The sequence below is a fragment of the Gopherus flavomarginatus genome, chromosome 2 (genome assembly GCF_025201925.1).
Source record: "Gopherus flavomarginatus isolate rGopFla2 chromosome 2, rGopFla2.mat.asm, whole genome shotgun sequence".
Taxonomy (NCBI): Eukaryota; Metazoa; Chordata; order Testudines; family Testudinidae; genus Gopherus; species Gopherus flavomarginatus.
In genome coordinates, this window is record NC_066618.1 from 4,716,182 (window position 1) to 4,729,303 (window position 13,122).

General features: G+C 55.2%; 1 protein-coding gene across 2 annotated transcripts in view; it reads right to left on the reverse strand.

Moving 5' to 3' along the window:
• The window catches only part of LOC127045801 (NAC-alpha domain-containing protein 1-like), a 48,367-nt gene that overhangs the window by 9,842 nt on the left and 25,403 nt on the right, over positions 1–13,122 (reverse strand). For both annotated transcript variants that reach the window (XM_050942389.1, XM_050942390.1), the window contains exons 2-3: positions 4,011–10,529; positions 311–604 (exon numbers count right to left, since the gene is read on the reverse strand). In XM_050942389.1, coding sequence (XP_050798346.1) covers positions 311–604; positions 4,011–10,529 — 6,813 coding nt within the window. The remainder of the gene's footprint in view (positions 1–310; positions 605–4,010; positions 10,530–13,122) is intronic.

Below are 13,122 nucleotides of genomic sequence, written 5' to 3' on the forward strand. Positions count from 1 at the left end.
AGAGGCTGGCTCTGGTACCCAGCAGTCCCAGTGCCAGGGGCCAGAGGCCCGGCTGGAGTAGGTTAGGAGGACTCCATTGAGACCAGTGGAGCCATGCTGATGGCCAGCGGAGGATCTGGCCAGGACTTGTAGGGTGCTTTCCCCAGAGGTTCTGCTGAGCCACCCGCCTCTCTGAAGCAAGCTGCCGCAGGAGAGCTGCCATGCTCCAGCGAGCTAGCAGAGGGCGTTCAAAGGCCAGGAGAGGACTGCATGGAGCTCAGTAGGGTTGGGGAGGAGGCCATTCCCTTCCTCCCACCCGCACCACATGTACCTTTATGGTTAACTTCACAGCTTCTCTGCCCCACCAGCGGCTTGTCCTCCAGCAGCGTCATGCCAGCCGCCTCCCTCAGGGTCTCGATCTCCGGGCAGCGGTAGGGTGGCTCGCTCTCGCTGGAAGAGCTTGATTCCAACTGGATGAAGCCACGGTGGGCTTGCCTCTCTTCTGCGGAGGCAGAACCCCTCCCTCTGGTGTCTTTGTTCCCTGGGAGCTGGGGCCTCCCTCGGGAATCCTGGCTGCTGAGGAAGGGGTCTCTGCATGGGACAGGGGACGCGGAGCTCTCCAGAGCTGCAGTGGAGGGAGGAATTGCATTAGGCTAGGTTCCTGCCCCTGCCCCTTGATAGATTAGTGTTTCCAGAGTGGAGGGCCCAATGGAACCCACTGGGGAGCCAGCTGCATGGGGACACGTTTCTCCCATCAGTGGCAGCACTGGGACCAGAACTGGGGCCCTATTCCTAGTCCCCTGCTCCACCCAGCCTTCCAGCTCCTTACAAAGGGAATCCAGGCCAGAGCCCTCTGGATGTGCCCCCTTTTCAAGCAGGAGGTGTAAATTCCCGCTCAAGGAGCCCTACCCGTGGCTCTCTCATTGAGCTAGTACGTAGCCATGGGGGCTAGCAGCTCAAGCCACATTAGGACAGCAGCAGCTCTGGGCTAAGCAGCAGAGAGTCACATCCTCATATTCCATCTAGAGTGCATCAAAACAATGCAATATCGGGTGGTTAGGAAGGAGATCCTGCCCTAACAGAATCCACTGTCAGAAAAACAGGGCTTAGGATGTTTAAAGAAAACTTTGTTTGACATTGTTCCGTCTGGCAAGGAATCACTCAGTTGTGAGTGGGAAATCTCCACTTCCATTGTTCTGCCTTTGTGGGCCCCACTGCCCTATTGTTTGTCTGGTTCTTGGATTGTTTCGGACTGTAGCATAACTAATTTTGCAAGATTTAGGTCAGCTACGGTGGTGGACTCTGGTGGAGTAAAGAATCGTTTCATAATGGGCTGTGACTGGTGAAAAATACTGCTGGGTAGGACTTCTGTTTAAAATGATTGGTTAAGGTAGAGTTAAGCAGGACTCAAGTTTAAGTATAAAACTGGGGTCCAGAAGGAAGTTTTTGGGAACCAACTCCAGGATACAGCCCCAAAGATCAGAGCTGCCAGCCCTCAACATCCTGCCAACCATATTGTGCAGGAAGCTGGAGGAGCCCCCTCCCCCACCTGATCCTACCTGGCCACCAAGGTGCATGTGCTTTCTTGGGAGTGGTGAGCATTGTGTGCTTAGCGTGGGCACTCTGTTCAGAGAGATTACGGAGATTACTGAGTAAGGCCAATTCCCTGATAAAAGGCCCTGCAAGCTCTCAGCCCCAGGAACTAGGTCAGGGTGGGGGGTGCTTAACTTAACTGGACCCATGGAAGGGTAAAGGTGAGATGCCCTAGAGCACGGGTTCTCAACCTCTTTGAGGGTGTTCCCCCCACCCCAACATGCTACAAAAACTCCGTGGCCCACTTGTGCCACAACAACTGGTTTTCTACATACAAAACCCAGGGCTGGCAACAGGGGGTAGCAAGCTCAGCAATTGCCTGGGGCCCCTTGCCCCTTTGTCCTGAGGTTCAACAAGGACAAGTGCAGAGTCCTGCACTTAGGACAGAAGAATCCCATTCACTGTTACAGACTAGGGACCAAGTGGCTAGGCAGCAGTTCTCATCCACTGTAACCCCAGGTCCTTTTCTGCAGAAGCTGGACAGGAGTCAGTGTGCCCTTGTTGCTGAGAAGGCTAATGGCATTTTGGGCTCTATAAGTAGGGGCATTGCCAGCAGATCAAGGGACGCAATCATTCCCCTCTATTTGAGATTGGTGAGGCCTCATCTGCAGTACTGTGTCCAGTTTTGGGCCCCACACTACAAGGATGTGGAAAAATTGGAAAGAGTCCAGCAGAGGGCAACAAAAATGATTAGGGGGCTGGAGCACATGACTTATGAGGAGAGGCTGAGGGAACTGGGATTGTTTAGTCTGCAGAAGAGTGAGGGTGGGATTTGATAGCTGCTTTCAGCTACCTGAGAGGGGGTTCCAAAGAGGATGGATCTAGACTGTTCTCAGTGGTGGCAGATGACAGAACAAGGAGCAATGGTCTCAAGTTGCAGTGGGGGAGGTTTAGGTTGGATATTAGAAAACACAATTTCACTAGGAGGGTGGTGAAGCACTGGAATGGGTTAACAAGGGAGGTGGTGGAATCTCCTTCCTTAGAGGTTTTTAAGGTCAGGCTTGACAAAGCCCTGGCTGGGATGATTTAGGTGGGGTTGGCCCTGCTTTGAGCAGGGGGTTGGACTAGATACCTCCTGAGGTCCCTTCCAATCCTGATATTCTGTGATAAGTAACTTTTGCCTGCCATGCATGACATCAGCATCCAGCTGGAAGGACCACTGGACCTGCCTTCTTGGGAAGGCTTCTTAGAGCAGTGATTAATTGGCTAATAATCCCAACTGTCCCTTCATGCAGTGGCCTGGTTAGTTTTAGCAGAGCAGGGCTGCCTGCCAAGCAGCTAAGCAGAAAGGGCTGGCACCTTTGGGAGATGCCAGCATCACCCAGCACTTTAACTGAGTTCAGAGATGTGCAGAGGTCACTGACATGGAAGAGAGGATATGGCCAGGCGATAAGAGCCTCCAGATCTGGGACCCCCTGGATGAGGAATGCAGCTGTTTCTGTTTGAGAAGCTTCCTCCCAGTCCAAGAGCTAGTGACCTTTGTGATGCATGCTTGAGATTGTCCATCATCCCTCACCTTAGCCAGAAATGCAGCTCTCTGGGGTGCAATGAGGGGTTTACTAGCACCAGCCTGGGAGAGAGGGTCAAGGACACTCTCCCAGCTGAAGCTGCAGATAAATTTGACTGGAGCTTGGATAGCCCATCACCTATTCTTTCAAGGAAAGCCATGGGATTCTTTGTGGCCCAAGGGAGTCAGGACATTGGTCTTGAGCAGTTAGGGGCACCCAGCAGCAGGACGAGCCCTTTCCCCTGCACCTTGGATGGGTGCTGGTTCAGTACCAACTTGGAGGGAAGGATGCTCTCCATGGAGCTGTCACTGTGTGACATGTTTGAGGTAGTAGTGTGCTAGCCATTCCCACTACTGCATCATGCCTACCTCGGGGTAGGTGGTTCCTGGCTCACGTGAAGGTTACAGGATGCAATGAGTCCAAACACAGGACTTGGGCAAGATATTTAGAAGCATTGCCTGAGCCACATCTGAGCAAAACTGGGGCCTTCACACCTGCCCCATGGCCAGGGTTTGGGTTTAGTCCCATTGGCGTATGGGGGAAAGTTAGGGGCTGGCAGCAAGGGGGAGCTGGAAAGCTCTTGTTCAGCTCCTGGGGCTGAACATTTGGTCAAATGCACTGCAAGGGTCTCCCTGCTCTTCGAGTCAGTGATGCTTTCCCAAGGGAGCAGGTCTGCTGCCAAGTGCTTTAGAGAAACGTCTCCACAGGACTAGGCCAGAACTGCTGGTGGATGTTTGTGTTGGAGAAGCCTGTCCTCGGAGGCCCACCAAGAGCACTGGCACTAGGTCCACTAAGCCTACACTGATATTAGCCTGTTCTGTAAGGGAGAGGGTTAGAAAAGCACCTGCCTGACCTGGGCAGACCAGGTCATTCCCAGCAGATGTTCCATCCCCTAATATGGGGAGCAGAAGGGGAAAGAAGGGACATTACCTTCTAAGTATTTCCTGGAATCCAGCAGGAGAGATGGCTGGTCTTCAGTGCAAGCGTCCTCTGTGACAGAGAGTGCTTCAGATGCGGGGAGCCCTGAGTTTTGGCCTTGGATAGGATCCTCTGAGCAAGGTGGCAAGAAGGATAAAGCAGGAGGCACTTCTATGAGTTCAGAGCAAGGAAGAGGGGAAGGTGCATCCTCCACAGTGACGTCAGGAGAAGCAGGCTGACCTGACTGGAGGGGAGCAGCTGCAAGGATGGGGCAGGGCTCTGGTGGAGGAGACTCTGGAGGCTGGAAATCACTAGCCAGGGAAGCTGCCAAGGGCTCAGGAGAAGGAGAGGAGTGGAGTATCAATGGACTGGTTGCTTCTGTAGTTGAAAGCGTCTCATTCTCTCTGCTGCTTTCAGTATCACCCAATGGGATTTGGCTTTGCTGATTACCTCCGTTTGCTGGATGCTGTGGGCTCTGCAGGTGTCCTGCTTGGCTGGCCTCTGGCATAGCACCATCTACACCTGCCTCACCAGGACTTTCCCAGGGCTCTTCTGCCCTGGGGGAGATCCCCAGCTCTGCAGGCTCCTCCAGGCTCAGTGACCGCTGGTCCTGGTCTTTGGCATGAGTTCCAGAGGAAGTCTGGATGGACTCTTCCTCCAAGGGCCCTTCACTGTGCAGGCCGGAGTCTTCCTCTGCAGAGAGATCCTGTTCCTCTAGCACAGGGGTCACTGACTCACTGCTGCCCATGGAGGAAGCGAGTAGCACAGGGCTGGACGTCACCTCTGCTGCAAGCAGCGTCTCACAGATGCTCTCCAATTGTGCTTGTTCTGAAGTGCTCTCGTCCTCAGAGGGCTGCTGAGCACCCTGGTCCTCGCTGGGCTGCCGAGAGGCACTGCCAGCAGCAAGTTCATGAATGGGCATTTCAGGTTCAGGCTGAGCTTCGACCACCCTCTCTTGTGCTTCACTGGCCTCCAGGGAGTCTGGGGTGGCCTCTCCTGAGGAGCTCTCCAAGACCCTCTCCTTGAGGCTGGCAAGGACACTTTGTGCTTCTGTCACCATCTGGCTGCTCACAGGACAAAGAGGCCCCACTTTGAGCTGGGAGGCCTGGAGGTTCCCAAAGGAGCCTTGTAACATGGCAGTGATTTGCTGCCACTCGCGAGATGCTGCTGGTGGGTCAGCAGGGTTCTCCACCAAGGCACCAGATGGCTCAAGCAATCCAAGGCTGACCGACAGGCTTTCTGCAATGACGGCTTTGGATTCCAGCAAGTCAGGGCTTGTTTTTGTTGGCCCTGAATATTCAGCAGAATGCTCTGCTTCCAGGCTTGCGCTGGGGCTGCTGTCCCCAGGCTCTGCAGGGGGCTGGTCAGGAGTAGCAGGCTCGCCTATGTAGATGATCTTCTCAGAAGCAGTGAAGAGCAGCTGCTGATTGCTAGGCACTGGCACATTGGATCTTAGCCTGGTGCACTCTGAGTGAGTGGAACGTGGAGCTTCTTGCAGGGAGGAATAGTGCAAACACAAAGCCAGGCTGTGCTCAGGGGGTTCTGGGGCCAGGCTGTGCTCAGGGGGTTCTGGGGCCAGGCTGTGCTCAGGGGGTTCTGGGGCCAGGCTGTGCTCAGCTGAAGAGACCCCTGAGGGGCTGGGCTCGGGTAGGGATGGAGAGTCTCTGCTGCTGATGCCCACGTGGAGATATTCTGGTGGTAGAACTGCTTCCTTCAGCTCTGTTGGAATGTCACCCTCTTGCTGCTCTGTTAACTGGCTCTCAGCTTGTTCGGGAGCTCCCAGTTCTCCCTCTGCCCTGGAGGATTTCTGCTCAACTAGTCTGGTGCTCTCTTCTGTGCTCTCCTCAGAGGCCATGAAGAAGCTGGAATCCATGTGCATGAAGGACTGTGTGGTGTCTGGTGGCTCTGGGGAAGATTCTCTGGAGGAAACAGCCTTGTCGGGTTCCTCCTGTGTAGAGTCCACAGTGGTCATCTTATCATCAAGAGCAAGGGGAGGCCTGAGTGCTGCACAGCCTGGTGTTTGCCTGCCTTCCGGGGAGTCTCCACTGGACAGGTCGTTGCTGAATGCAGAAGAGCTGCCTTCAGAAGCTGCCTCCGCACTCTCTGCCAGCTCCACCTCCATTTCTCCTTTGGGCGAGGGAGTTCCTGGCTGACTTTCTTCGGGCTGAGCCTCGGCCTCCCTCTCCTCATCGGTGAGGTAGACCCCTTCTTCGGACGTAGCCTCAGAGCTGAGTGCTTCCTCTTCCGGCACACCACCCAGACTCTCACTTTGCTGCAGAGTGGCTGGCTTCACTTCTTGAGGAAGTTGGGTGCTACCCACCCACTGCTCTTGGGTAGAGGCCCCCTTCCCACCAGGCAGCTCATCACAGCCTGGCTGGTCTCCAGTTGTTTTCTTGGCCGTTTCTTCTGCATTGGTGCTCTCCATTTCCCCTTCGAGCACAACATTCTTGCTGCCGCTTGTTGAGACAGATGAGTCTTGATCCTCTCCAGCCCCAAGCTCAGGCTCCCAGGGAGACTCGGAGCTAGCTGTCTCCAGTACATTCATGTTGCTGTCCCTCAACTCAGGCAAGTCTGGATCCAAGCTACAGACACGTGGGGCCTGGAACACCTGAGCCCCTGGTTCAGGCAGGGTTTGGCCTGGAGCAGCTGCAGTGGGAGTTTCCATTTCAAGCTGGTCTCCTAGGGGGCAAACCTGAGCAGAGACAGAATCTGTTTGGCTGCATGACTCACTTCCTGATACAGAGGCATAGGTGGCTTCCTCAGCAGATCTGGTCTGCAAGTCATGGCTGACAGTGCTTGAACAAGGAACTGGGGTTACCATTTCCACAAGTTCTCCCAGGCTCTCCAGAGCCTGAACAGCTGCCTTTGGCTGGGTCTCTCCCATCGCAGCAACGGGTGAGGCACCAAACGTGGATTGCAAGTCAGATTCTGCAGCCTCAGCTGTGAGCCACTTCTCTTCTGCGCTTGCCATGTGCTCCTCTTGATTCTGGTCTGTGCTGCTGTTCATTTCTCCAGGCAGCTGGATGCCAGGAGAGGCAGGGCTGCTCTCATCCAGTTGAGGTTCTTTTGAGTTGGAGTCTTTGGTCTCTCCAGTCCCTGAGCATGGCCAGATTGGCTCAGGGATGCTGCTGTCTGCCAGGGCCGGCTTCTTGCCTAGGGCTTCTTGCCCCCAGGTTGGTTCGGTGCTCTCTGGAACCACTATGGCCTGAGGGAGCAGTGAGAACGCCGTTGTGCCAAAGTACCTTTTCACATAGGTCTCTCTCTCAGACTCTGAGCTCGCGTCCACCTCCCTGCACTCCTGCTGCCTGCTCCCATCCAGCCTCCTCTGGAGTTCCTGCAGGTCTCTCTGCATCGTGTGCAGGTCCAGGCTCTGGGACTCTGAATCCCCAGGTGGGAGAAGGGGCTCTTGTTGCTGATCCACCACCACAGCCAATGTGGGTTCATTCTGGCTGGCTGTGTCCACGAGCATGTTTGGCTGTGTGTCATTTTGTCCCAGAAGGGGCACAGAATCCAGGCTGGCTTCCAAGAACAGCTCCCCTTGTTCCTCATTGTTGTTGACTTGATCGAGAGAGGAGGTCTCCTCCAGCTCCTCCTCAGAGGAGGAGAAGCAGGCGATCAAGCACTCTCCTGCTGGCTCGCTGTCAGCTCTGGTCACTTCAGGCTGTTCCAAGCTGGCACCATCGGAGGCTCCCAGTTGGGCCACAAAGTGATCTTCCCTCTTCCCTCCCAGAGAAGTGCTGTCCTGGTCTAGGAGCTCCAGGAGGTGTGCTTCAGACCCCTTCAGCTTGGTGCCCATTTCAAACACAGAGGCATCCCTGGCGGTAGGCTCAGCGAGTTCAGTGGGAGCTGGCGTCTGTTTCCAAGGCAAGGGTATTGCAGATCCCATCCCATCCCCACCTCTCCATGGAGCCACACACACTTCAGCAGTAGCCGACTGGCTTATCGGCTCTGCATTCTCCATGACTACCTCCAGCCCAGGGAAGACCTCAGTCTCCTCGTCTGTATCAAAGCAGGCTATCAGACACTCCCCTGAGTTGGGGAGCCCTTTCTCCAGGGCCTCCTGCATGTCCGACAGTGAGGACTGGTGCTCCAGGGAGCTCTCTGAGGAGGAGCCAGTATCCCCTGGAGAATCTGCCTGGTCAGACTCGGCTCTCAGAGCAGACTCCCCAGGGGATGGTGTGCTGTCTGGTTTCAGAGAGAGGCTCCAGCCTCGGCCTGTGGGCGAGATGCTGCTGCTTCCTGGGCTGTCTGAGTCGCTGTGTTCATCCACCAGCGCTGCCTTGGGTTCGGCGAGTGCTGCTGATTTCAGCATCCCCTCACTTTGGGCTGGTGGCTGCCTCTCTTCTTCCTCCCCCTCTTCCTCTTCTGTGGATCCTTCCAGCTTATCCTGGTGAGCCACATTACCCTCTGGCACGAACCCAACCTCCACCCCTGTGTGGGGGACTGTGCCCAGCGCCGAGAAAGCCGTGTATTCCTCATCGGTGTCAGAGGCATCTGATGACGTCTCCATCTCGCTCTCGCTGCCTGAGCAGGAGGCCCCCCGCTCAGAGTCCTCTGCAGCTGCCTTCTCCCCTTCCTGAGCTGAGGGGGTCACCACAGCGTATTGCTCAGTGCTGTACAGCTGCTCATCTGCCTCGCCATTGTACGAGGCGGAGTCGGAGGACTGGGAAGTGTCATCTTGGTAGGCAAAGGACTCATCCACACCCTCGTTGATGGAGTTCTCCGACAGAGAATGCAGGAAGGAGGCAGAGGTGCTGTCGTCTTCCTCCGCCCCGTAGACGACGTCGTTCTCCACAGACTCCCCCTGGGGGAACAGCGTGATCTCCAGCGACTCGGCCTCAAAGATCAGGCTCCCGCGAAAGGGCAGCAGAGTGGCAGGGATCATCTGGTCGTTGTCCGTGAAGTCTGATGGGAGCTCTGCTGAGGAGCCAGTGGTCTCGGCCTGCAGGCTGCTGGGGGTGTCTGCATCTGAGGAGCAGCTTGCCCCAGACACGCTGCTGGACTCTGACTGGAGGCCTGGCAAGGGGATAGGGGAGCAGGACACCAGGCTGGACTCCAGAGGCTCTTTTGCTGCATCCCCTGTCCCCAGGCTGGCACTGGCTTTATCTGAGGTGAAGACTTCCACCTTCAGGAGCTGCCTGTCCAAGGTGCTTTGCAGTGGCTCATCCCCAGAGTCTCCTCCTGGATGGGGCAGGTCCTTCTCCTCAGCTGGCAGCAGCTCCCCTGGATCCTCTGGCTCTGTGGTGAGTGGGACCCATGCAATAGAGGTAGCAATTTCAGAGTCCCACTCCTCTTCTGGTGTGGTCTGACCGTCCCCTTCCTCCTCCACTGGCACTGAAGGAAGAGTCATGTTGCCAGAGGAGAGTCTCTCCAAAGACTGGTCACCTTCCTCTTCCTCCTCCAGCTGCTCAGGAGACAGACAGGAGCTCCTGGCAAACCGAGCCGGCTCCTCAGAAAGCTCCAGCTCCAACAGGGATTCCCCATAAGCAGTTGAGGCTTCCACGGTCTCCGACTCAGCAATCAGGTTGGGAGAACATGATGGGGATGTGCTAGAGGTGCCGGAGGAAGCCCAGCTGCCCCCCTCAGCGGTGATGTAGGACCCCGATGGAGAGGTAGGTGGGGAGCACAGCCCTTCATTGTCCATATCGCTCTGCTCCTCGCTCAGGTGGTCCTTGGCATAGGGGAGGTGCTTGAGGTGGGAGTAGACTGTTTTGATTGGCGTCGAAGGGGCCGTGAAGTACAGGTCTGGATCCAGGACTGGTTTGACCTGGGGGGGCTGCAAGGGTCCTGCCTCGGCTAGCTCATCAGGAGGGTCTTTGGCAGGTGTGGGAGATGGGGAAGGCACATCGGCCATGGTTTCACCCTGAGAAAACAACTTCTCCTTTAGCGCCACGCTCGGCTCTTCGGGCTCCCAGGGCAGCAGACGAGGAGGCCGATAGAGACACACTTGCCTGTTGTCTCTGGGTTTGGGGTAGGGAGACTCCCCTGGTGTGGCCTGGGCAGAGAGTTTCCCAACAGCCTCAGAGCTGCTCTCTAGGATCCAGTTTTCCTCGTCACTCGACTCTTCTCTGGCATAGGCTGCGAGGCTTTCAGCGCCAGCTGCCTCTGATACGGGAGCCTTGTCGTCCAGCAGTGAGCTGTGCAGCTCCACCCCCGTGTCTGGCTTGTCATCGCTGCCCTGGGTCTCCTCCCCCATCACAATCCTGGTGTCCAGCATGTCCACACTCAGCACTTCCTGGAGGCCTTTGGGAGGTGTTTCCAGCAGGACCTGGCTGCACTCGCTCAGTGCAGCCAGGCCAGCGGGGGAGCTACCAACAGCTGTGTCGCAGCTGGCTCCTTCTGGCTGGGGCCTGTCCTCTTTCTTGGCCGGCAGGAAGGCCAGGGCTCCTGGGCTGCAGAGGGTGGGCTCCATGGCAGTGGGGCTTGTACAATCGGGGGCTGCTGTCAGGGAGACCTGCAGTGGAGTCAGGGCGGAGGGGGGTGAAGAGTCACCACTGGGGGTGGACGTGCTGGAGGCATTCTGAGAGCCATCTGGGGAGAGATCAGAAGGACACATTGAGTCTGGCACTTGCTCCAGGACTCCCCTACGCCACCCAATGCCACAGCAGGGCTAAGCCTGGGGAGCCAGCAAGGACTTGGAGCTCCAGCCTGGCCACCAGACCCCTTGGATGAAAGCATTACAACCTAGATTTGCTTTTCACCAGCCATGGGGGTCTGCACTTCACTGTAGCCTTGGAGTGGCCAGTTGTGCTTTCTGGTTCCCATGTACAAGCTCCAGCCCTGGTTCCAGGCCAAGGAGGTGGGGAGACTGAAGTCTAGCAAGAGGACACCTCCTCCCACCCCAAAAGCCTGTCTCAAGTGCTGTTCTACTCTGAAGAGGGACTCTGTCAAGCTGGCCCCTTCTCACTCAAGATCCAGCCCCATTCATATCCAGTCACAGCCAATCCTGTTAACAAGACACGGATCTTGTTCTACTACCCTCTGCAGAACCTGCCTAGCTAAGGACCAGCAAGTCGACTTGGTTCTGTTCTCCCTTGTGCATGAGCATCATTCATCAAGTTCCAATCAGCTACACTTGTGCAACCCCTGCCTTCAGCAGGGAGCAGGGCTTGACCTGCAGAACATTTATGATGGTGCATAAGGGATGAATGTCAGCTGGATGGTTAGATCCCAAGGGCTTGCAACCCTGGCAATTCAAAGACACCATCTCCCTCTGGCGCACTGGTCACCCATGATCTGGAACTCTAGAGTAAACAGTGCCATTTACAGAGTCACTTTTCGAAGTAAGGATAGTCACAAATGCTGAAGTACAACCTCATTCAGCTGGGTAGAGGGTACTTCCAGCTAGTGGAGGATGCTATTTCATTAATTTCCTTGCCATACAGACTACACAAATAATGCATGAGACTGACGTTTAGTGTTTCCTTAGGAAAAAGTTCAGTCTGATTTCAGTTTTGTTAGTTCTAGTGTCTGATTTTAGCCAGGTTTCTGTTCATCAGAAGTCAGACTTGACTGTGGACCATTTCGACATAAGCATCTGCTCAGCGACCAAACCAAGCTAAAATATTGCTACTATTTAAAATGTCTGAGGTTTATGTGAACGCAAGACAGCATCTCTCAGCAGTGTGTGATAACGTAAGTGTAAGACAGTCAGATACACAAGTACCGGACAGGGAGTGCTTAATTTGATTGTTGGGCAAGCCATGCTTGGCAGACCCATACCAAAGAAACTAAGTCAATTGTGTGTTGCTGAAAGGAACCGACAGAGCCTTGGAGACCCAGATATTCTTTTGATGGAGCAGGCTTCCCCAGCTATTTGATTAGCATATTGGGCAAATTATTAATTGTTTGCCGTGTTACCGCGAGTTTAGCCCTTTATGTTGTACATGGATTGATCCTAGTTTGTACAAATCACTGGCAAACACTACACACATTTCAGAAAGCTGTTCCCTTCAGCACCTGCTCTTCATGGGTTGGTCACTGGCAGGGAGATAAACAAGGAACATGTCCTGAGCACCTCTGGGCAAATAGTCATTGTGAAACCTCAGGCTTGGATGTTTTCACCCCCATCCAGCCCCCAGCCAGGCTAGGGGAACAGATCAGGACCTGCAAGGAGCAGGACGGACTCCCTGCTTCTGTTCACTTCTTTACACAGCTCTAGTTTCTGCCCTGACTGGCACCAGAGGCTACCTGGGGGCTACTCCCATAGTTTAGGCCTAGGGAATCTGCCAACAAACCCCACCACTGCTGTCTCCAGCTCTGGCAGACTAGGAACAAAGCTGAGATCAGCAGCTTGTCTCACGCTGACAACGAAACAGCCATCGGGTGGGGAGCAGCTTTCAGTCACTACAGCTAACCAGATGCCAAAGCAGCTGTTGGACGAATGGCTCTAGATCCCATTTGCAGTCCCCTGCCCCTAAACTCCCCATCCCCTCAGATGTGCTTCCATTACATCCCCCCACCCAGGTTTGTGGTTAGAGATGGGCTGCTCCCTGGGCAAGGTAGGAAGCAGAGCAGAGAGAAAATTACCCACAAGTGTCCAGGGAGGCTAATGCAGTTGCCTTGTTTGACTGGAGAGCTGCAGCAATTGGCTACAAGAAAGCTCTCTAATGCTGGAGCACCAAGTGCTGTAGCAGTGAAACTTGCCAGCTCATTCTCTGTCTCCAACAGTCACTTTACCCAGCCCAGGCGTGCAGCAGCAGTGTGAGGATGCCATGCACGACAGGACAGATGGGACCAGGACACAAAGGCTCCCTGATCCACCCAAAGCCATGCCTTCCCCAGGTGCACAGTCATGCCGATGCGCAGTCATGCCGAGATAAACCAGTGTCCTGGCCAAGTTTGAACTCCTCAGAATTGCCTGGAGTCTTGGAGGAAGGCAGCAGACTGGTTTCAATTGCACCCAAATAGCACAGCCCAGGGAGCAGATCCTGCCCTGGTGCCAGGACACTGACCATACCAGCGCAGAAAACACAGACAATGCCACTTTCTGGAGTCAGAGCCCAGCTGCAGCACCCTAGACATTCTGCATTAAAATGCAGACTCACCTCCATGCCTGCTTGGCTGATATCTGGAAAAGAATCTCATGGGAGACAGCCGGGCCTGCAGCCAGAGCACACACAGT